The sequence below is a fragment of the Pteronotus mesoamericanus genome, unplaced genomic scaffold (genome assembly GCF_021234165.1).
Source record: "Pteronotus mesoamericanus isolate MK-2021 breed Mesoamerican mustached bat unplaced genomic scaffold, CSHL_Meso_final scaffold_54, whole genome shotgun sequence".
Lineage (NCBI taxonomy): Eukaryota > Metazoa > Chordata > Mammalia > Chiroptera > Mormoopidae > Pteronotus > Pteronotus mesoamericanus.
This window is the reverse complement of record NW_026555321.1, coordinates 20,046,182-20,054,636: the sequence shown is the minus strand read 5'-3', so window position 1 is coordinate 20,054,636 and position 8,455 is coordinate 20,046,182. Positions and strand designations below refer to the sequence as shown.

The window sequence follows — 8,455 nt, the reverse complement described above, 5'->3', positions numbered from 1 at the left end:
AAAAGAAGAGCCTTAAAATCGTGAAAAGCGTTTAAATTGATTAACCAACAAGCCTGTAAAATTTCACACAGTCTATGCCTTAATATAGAACTGGATTATACTTTGCAGTTTATTGCACTAATTCATTAATTTTATTTCACAGACTAAAAATTTTACTATGCAGATGTATGCAAATCACATAGGAAAAAGGTGTTCTTAGTCAAGTGCACCAACACCTGTTGAGATTTTTTTTGTTGTTTTTTTTTTTAATTGGCTGACTTCACTGGAACTGTGCCACTGGGGTAGGACGTGAGATAGTAACTACAGTCAATATTTGAAACGGGGTGTTGAACAAGTTGCTAAATGGTGATTGAGAGGCTTTATCCTTTGACAAATACTGCAGTGACTGGCATGTCTCTTTTCCTTCTTTTCTTGCCTCAAACAGAATGAAGAAGATGAGCAACATTTACGAGTCGGCTGCCAACACGCTGGGGATCTTTAACAGCCCCTGCCTGACCAAAGTGGAGCTGCGTGTGGCCTGCAAAGGCATTTCTGACCGCGATGCCCTTTCCAAACCAGACCCCTGCGTCATCCTCAAGATGCAGTCCCACGGGCAGTGGTTCGAGGTAGGCATGCCCACGCCAGGGGACAGAGGCGTGGCCGGTGGATCAGTTCAAAAATCTATGACGTTTTTCGTCCTTCGGTTGTTTATTTTGATAAGACGAAAAAGCCTAGAAATAAATACGATCACCATTCTGCTTGAATCATGAGGTTTTGATGTGGCTCTTTTAGTGCTGTGTGTCTTTTGACATTTACCCTTAGTCTGTGTGGTCACTGGGGACAGAGTGGCCCTTGAGGACGGGCAGAGAGGACTGCCTTTCAGGGACCACATTACATACACAACATTTATTTTTTGGAGGGAGAACTTAATATTAGCTAAACTTTAGTGGGTACTTACCAAGTGTCAGGCACTGTTCTAAGTGCTTTACGTAAAAATAACTAAGTCCTCACAACAATCCCCTGAGGAAACAGAGACAGATTGGTTAAGGATACGTCGAAGGCCATTTAGCTTGTAAGTGGAAAATCTAATGTTTGCACCCGGGTGGTGGAGGTCCAGAGCTCCGGGCTCTTAATTGCTATTTTGTCATAGTGGTGGGCACCTGTGTAGTCTTTGGTGGCTTGTGTGGTAATGTTGCAGGTTGAATTCTGCACTTGGGTTTTGTTTCTTTAAAAGTTGCAACAAATTGGGTGAGCACTGGATTTTAAGTTTTTAGTTGTTTCTCTTTTGCTTCCAGGTACCTAATCTAAATAAGCTAGGCTTTTGAAGATCAGATCTGAAATTAACGGGGCGATAGGGAGACTCAGGTGGTGCAGCAGAGTAAGCAGCTATACGCTCTGGAAGGGAACGAGAGAGTCAGTGGAACTTGGGTATAGGTGCTGAGTCAAGAAAGAGGAGACAATTACCTGCTTTGGATCCCTGAGGACAAACTCTTTGAATCTTTATTACTTTTCCTACCTGTTTGCAAGTAGTTGGAAGGTGCTCCTCTAGGGGGCAAAGTCATCCACTTCAGAATAAAAAGGAGGCTCAAAAGAGCCTAGAGAAAGCACGTTCGCCTGTTAGTACCTGTGTGGTCAAAGCCGCTTCTCTGAAAGGAGGTGTGACGGAGGCTGGTGACAGATGTCCCCGGGTGAGGAGGCGCCATGCGTGGGGGAGTGGATGGCAGATGGGCAGGTTCGGGGATCTTAATTTAACTTATCCAGATCTTACATTATCAACTAAAACAGCCCTCACAGGTATCTTGATGTGTAATGTTTTTTTTTTCCTTCTAAATATCCTTATTGACTTTGTTAGTGGGTTATTTTTAAAATTAACAAACTAAGTGGAATTTTCATGTCAGAAAAAAGTCACTCTTTGAAAATTAGAGAAAAAAATAATCTCCTAAAACCCTCTTTATGTAATTCTGTGATGATTTGTAAATATTTCTTTTCAGTCTTATGGGGTATGTAAAATTTTCTTTCCTGATTGTGTTACCTAGTAGTATGTGTTTTTCCCTTAGTGCTGTACTACTCATAGTTATAATTTTTAAGGCTGTATAATATCCCATCAAATGGGTTTAATTAATCATTTTTCTATTTTTTCACTTTGAAGTGTTTCCAAAAATACTCTTACTTTAAATAATGCGGCAATAAACATCATTGTATATGAGGATTTCCCTTCTTTTTCGTCGAATTTATTGGGGTGACATTGGTTAATGAAATTTTGTAGGTTTCAGGTGTACAATTATATAATACATCATTTGTATATTTATCGTGTCAAGTCTCCTTCCATCACCATTTATCCCCCCTTTACCCTGTCCTGCCTCCCACCCCCTTTACTGTTGTCTATCTATAAGGTGGGTTTTTTAAAAAATTTGCTTAATCACCATTTTTACCGAGCCCCCACAGCCCCCTCCCCTCTGACAGCTGTCAGCCTGTTCTCTATGAATCTGCTTTTATTTTGTTTGTTAGTTTATTTTGATTATTAGATTCCACATATAAATGAAATCATATCATGTTTGTCTTTCTCTCACTGGCTTATTTCACTTAGCATAATACTCTCCAGGTCCATCCATGCTGTCTCAAAGGTAAGATTTCCTTCTGTTTCATGGCCGGGTAATATTAAATTGTGTCAATGTACCATGGCTTTTTTATTCACCCATTTACTGACGGGCCCTTGGGCTGTTTCCGTATCTTAGCAATTGTAAATAATGCCGCAGTGAACATAGGGGTGCGTATTCTTTCCAATTAGTGTTTCAGGTTTCTTAGATATGTTACCTGAAGTGGCATACATCTGGTAAGGGGTTAATATCCAAAATTTATAAAGAACTTATAAAACTGGACAGCAGAAAACCCCAAACAATTCAATTTAAAAATGGGCAACAGACCTGAATAGACACTTCTCCAAAGAGGACATACAGATGGCCCATAGACGTATGAAAAGATGTTCAATGTCACTAATCATCTGAGGAATGCAAATTAAAACCACAATGAAATACCACCTCACACCTGTCAGGCTTTTCCCTTCTTTTGAGACGAGTTCCTAGGAGAGAGTCTGTCAAAGTGGAGCTAGTGAGACAAAGGATAGGACACTTGTGGGCCTTTTGATACCTGTTACCAAATTGCTTTTCTAAAATGCTCTATTACAGTGTCACTCAAAATGTGGACTGCACACAGCTACCAGTCCACACACTCTTTGTTACCAATGCGCAGTGAGATAAGAAACATGTACCACAATGTGTATTGATTCATTGCTTCCTTCATGTAGAAAGTCTTCACTCTTTAAAAATAGTCTTGTCAGCTGAACTCCCAACGTGCTTAGTGATATGGCTGATTTTTATTCTGGCACTTGGAGAAGCTCTTCTCTGATAAATTTTACACTCATAATAATATACTTTCAGGATACAGTGGAGAAGACTGAGCCCATGCCAGTTAGCTAATAGGGTTTAATTCAGGTAACTAACTAGTAACAAAGGAGTCAGAAATGCGGAGAAACTAAGAGGGACTGTGAGGGAACCCAGAGATTAAGAACAGGAACCTGCCTCTTTGCAGAGGGTGAGCAGCAGTGTGTGGAAACCAGCTCGTATAGGCTTGTGAGTGTTGGGCTAGGAACTACATATTCAGGGATTTTGCAAGTCTGAATGCAAGTATCTACACCACAGACATTGGCAAATTTTAAAAAAACATTTCAAATCAGGGCTTCTTTTCACCTCCCCTCCTCCCTTTTCCAGAGCTACTTATTGAACATTTACCAGCACACCACTGGGTAAGAGAGACAAAGGACAAGCAAACAGCCGGGCCATCTAGCATAAGCTGGATCCGTGGACAGAGAGCCTCCCCAGTGGGAACCGGAAAGGTAGAGGAGATGCAGGTGGTGCTGGGAATGCTGCCTGAGGGGGAGGTGAGGACACCTGCATTCCCCTCTGTTGTTCTCTCAAGGTGTTTTCCATGAACCACACCTTCACGGAAGCCAGCTGGCAAGGTTTGCAGGCATAGAATGTATAGGAGAGCAAAGAGGTAAATGACAAGCACACACACCTCCTGACAACTCACAGGAACTTGGAGAATCATTTACCCCATCTCATCATTAGTACTAACACCTACTTTTCAGTACAAATTCAGCCAGTGGTTCTATGCTACAAATTAGAAGCTCACCTATGCTAGAAGTTAGAAGCACTTGCCCATCTATTTAAACCATGTAGCTACTACTACCTATGTTTAGTGAAGGCTAACAAACATGGACAGTGCTCCAGGACAAGACTTATTGACATGTGAGTACTCCTGTATGTAGCCCGTGGAATAGGTCTGGATATGCCGAGAGTTCTGTGTACAGGACTACGGAACTGAGAGAAAGCCTTGCAGAAGAGAAGCCGTGCTGGCTGTGACGGTTCCTTGGGTAGCTCAGTTATGGGGAGTCTGGTAATTGACTAAGTGAAGGAAAAAACAGAGGCCAAACTAATTTGCATAATGAAGAGATTGTTGGGGGAGTATCAGGGTGAGAGAATAAAAGGCGAGGTGAGCTCACTTTTCATAGAGAATGTTTTTGAAAGACTTTATTATTTTTAGAGAGAGGGCAAGGGAGGGAGAAAGAGGGTGAGAAACATTGATCAGTTGCCTTTCATGTGCCTCCAACTAGGGACCTGGCCTGCACCCCAGGCATGTGCCCTGACTGGGAATCCAGCCAGTGACCTTTCGGTTTGCAGGCAGGCGCTCAATCCACGGAGCCACACCAGCCAGGGGTACAGAGAATTTTAAAGTTTGGAAAAAGAGGCTCTCTGTAGTTAGTTCTGTCCCTGAAATGTTGGAAATGTTCTCTTATCTGTGCTGTCCAATAAGGTAGTCCCTAGCCCCATGTGAGTGCTTGAAAGGTGGATTGTGTGGCTGAAAAAAATGGCATTTTTAATTGTTTAGTTTTAATTAATTTAAGAGTAAGTGCAAATAGCTAACACAGTTCCCGAGTATCTTTGGTGTGCTAGAGAATTTGGGTGGGTTAGGGAGAAGAGGAATGCGAGTTTGTGAAAATGTAGCTGCGGACCGTTAATGTTACAGCTTAAGTGTTTTTCTGGGGAGCTGTAACTAAAGGTTGACATTTCCTTTTTATTACTTGTGATTGCTGGCCTGTGCTTTTTGCAATGAAATTCCAGCAGGGAAAGGTCCCGTTATGCCCAGGTTTACAGCTCAGGTTACTACGGCAGTTGTTAGAACTACCTTCAGATGGTCTTCCCATATGGAGGGGAACTGTTTGCTCTTTTAATTGGCTGTCTCTTGTTAGCAATAAAAGAGAACAGTTGATCTCTGAGATGGATCATAAAAATGAAAGCCCGGTTTTTAGACTCAAAAAAGACCCACAATCTGACCTTCTATGCTGTTAATAGTATTAAGAGTCAATGAAGATAAATTTATGTCTTTGAAATATTGGAAATCAATTGATCTGAAATGCACAGTGGATTGTTCCTCTTTATAGACCAGCAGGGTTTGGGAGATACATGCCTGAGGACTGAGAAGACAGAGAAGATGGTTTTGTTTTTTTCCAGAATAGGGAGATGAGATGGTGCTTTTATTGGGTGAAACTTTTGGTAAATCTTTAAGGGCCATAGTTATAACTGTGAGAAAGAAGAAAAGAGAAAACTTGTAGCTTGGAAATATATTCCAGAGTTTCAGAGCTACCATTTAATTTCCCGAGTTTAGAATCATACCTATTTTAAAAAATTCCCCCTGCACCTGCTTTTGGCCACATAATAGCAGCAGTATATGGTACACTTCAGTGTAATGATAATTTAGACCACATTTTACCTTCCAATGAAGGGTGGAAATAATTTTCTCCTGATTTCTGGTGAGTACAGATATGCCTACTCCTGGAAGTAAATGTCATATCCAAGTGGGATAAATTAACATTTCTCAGGGATTCAAAAGGCAAGGGCTATTGTGAACCAAACACTTTTATTCAGTTTCCTGGAACACATGCTCTATTTCCTGGGCATGCTGAATGTTCTCCACGAGGCAGAGATACACTCAGGATGCCTTGGCCCTTGGCACAGTACTTGTCCTCATTAGAAAAAGCCAGATTATTTCCCACACTACTAGATGTTGCTCCAAACACCTTTTATTCTATTTTTCCATTTAATTTTAGTACACAGTATTTAAGCCTCTCCATGGGAAGCTCTCAGTAATTCTGGGGACTAATTACCCTTGGATCAATTCCGTATGAAAACATGTTATGATGAACCTGGAGCTTTGGTGGATTGTTGGTAATAATAATAATTGTTAGTGATAATTATTGTGGTTATAGCTTAACCCATCAATTATCAGTGGACTCTAATGCAAGATTGTTTATAATAATAATAATATATCCAAATAGCCCTTTATATTTACAAAGCCCATCTACTGACATTATTTTATTTACTTCTCATAACAGCCCCGTGAAAAGGTGGCCTGGGCACTGAAATTAACCCTCGCATGTTTTGAGTACCATGAAAAAGACAGGTTGTATCCTCAACGACCTCAGAGTCCAGGAGAAGAACTCCCCCTATTTCAGAGACAGAGGGCTGGGAGCTCAGATGGTCACATGATCTTGAGAAAGCGGGCTCAAGACAAGGCTCTGACTTAAACTCTTCCCGTCCTTAAACATGCAGTGAGCAGACCATCTCAGGAGGGCCTAGGCACCCTTTATATGGAGTGGGGCCGAAAACCACTCTTTGATCCCTCCGTTAGTTTCTATCTTTTCGCTGCACCCTCCACGTATGCAGCTGTATAGAGAGTTTAGTAGTCATATGACTGAGCATCCTTTCTGACAGAAAGGGAAATGTGGGTCCATGGTGGTAGGATTGCTCACGCCCGAAGGAGTGGGCTGCCAATTTTTTCAGCAATTCCTTCTTCATTGGAGGGCTCATGGGAGAGTTCCGTGGAACAGTCTCTTTCATGCTTGGGGCAGCAGTGAGCCATCACCCTCCTGTGTATCAAGCTGGGAGGATGAAGCTCAAAACAGTAGTTTCACCGGTACCTGAGATACTCAATTTTCCGTTGCTCCAAAGTGCTAGAACTTTATGAAAATGGGTCAGGCAATATGAACATTTAGGTGATGATAAAATAAAGCAGCTAATTATATGACCAGCTATGTGTTAGCCATTTTGCAAATCTATTTTCTGATCCTCATAACTATGCTGCTATGTAGATTTTTCTAACCAGGTAAGGAACCTGAGGCCGGGAAAAATTAATAAATCACCCCAGGTCACACAACTAGTAAGTAGAAAAGCTGGAGTCTGGTTGATTCCAAAACCTATCTTCTCTTCTGAGGGAGTCCCCATCCCATGGAGTCCTCCCAGCCATTGCAGATGAGAATAAGTTGTTCCAGACACACTTGGTCTGCCAGGAGAAAGGGATGGTGATTCCCTCTAGTGGAGAATGCCCCGAGCTCTTCTCTGAAGTGGCTTTTATTGAGAATGACATGCGCAACGGTACACAGCATGCATGCAAAGTTTATCAACCCACTATAGATAATAATTGAAGAAACACAGAGATCTGTCTTAGATCAGGGTCTGTCAGACATGCTGACGCCAGATGGTCATTAAGGCTCTGGGGCTCAGGACTTTTCTCCCTGCTGTGAAGGCAAACGCCTGGTTTTTCCTTATCACGGCGGTGCAAAGCAGAGCATGCTTTTGTGGATACAACCATTCTTTATGCCAGGTTTCCCACTGGAACCCTCGGTGTTAGCATTGGATCATGCCTGCCTCCAGCATTCCCAGCTTTCTGGTCGAGACTTACAGACCCTTATTCAAGGCCTGGCTTGCGTGGGGCTCCAATTCTTGCTACCAGATGATGTGTTCTCCAGCACTCTTCACTTTCTCAGAGGTTGCTCAATTGAACCTGAGGCCTCGTCTAGTCTCCAGGCTATTCTGGTTGGCTTTCACAGTGTCCAAACAAGTTTTGTGCTTGTTGACAAAACTTAAAGATCAGAAAATTTTCATAAAACTCTTATGTTTCTCGTTTAACTGTTGAGTTATCAGAAAATCTGGCAACATGAAGCCTTTAAGTTTTGTGCAGTGATGAGTTGGAGATAGTGAGCAGCTGCTCACACCCGGAGTCTGGGTTTGTCTCCATGCTTCCTACTGGCGAGCCAGCCGGCTTCGCTCTCTTGCCCTGCCAGCGTGGCCCCTGGAAGTGTTTGTGTGTGGGTTACATTCCTGTGTGCCTCGAGCAGGGTTTCTGGATCACGGTTAACCTATCAATCGTGGACACAGACAAAAGCTGATAAATGAAAATTATGCCAATTAAAGTATTTTCTCTGGATATCGCAAACAAGCTCCTCTCTCAAAAGATTTCTCTTCACACTTTGCTGACTTGCAGCGTTTTGGTGGCTAACACCTAGCATGACAGATGATAAAAAAAACAACAGTTTTCTTCAGTTGTTCACAAAGTTTCCACTGTGGTTTCACATCAAACT

General features: G+C 42.1%; 1 protein-coding gene across 1 annotated transcript in view; it reads left to right on the top strand.

The window, feature by feature from the left end:
- The first annotated feature begins 424 nt into the window (after positions 1–424).
- CPNE4 (copine 4) overlaps positions 425–8,455 on the top strand; it is a 299,611-nt gene continuing 291,580 nt past the window's right edge. Inside the window, exon 1 of the mRNA XM_054595926.1 lies at positions 425–605. Within this exon, the coding sequence (XP_054451901.1) occupies positions 426–605 (180 nt within the window). The 5' untranslated portion in view covers position 425. The remainder of the gene's footprint in view (positions 606–8,455) is intronic.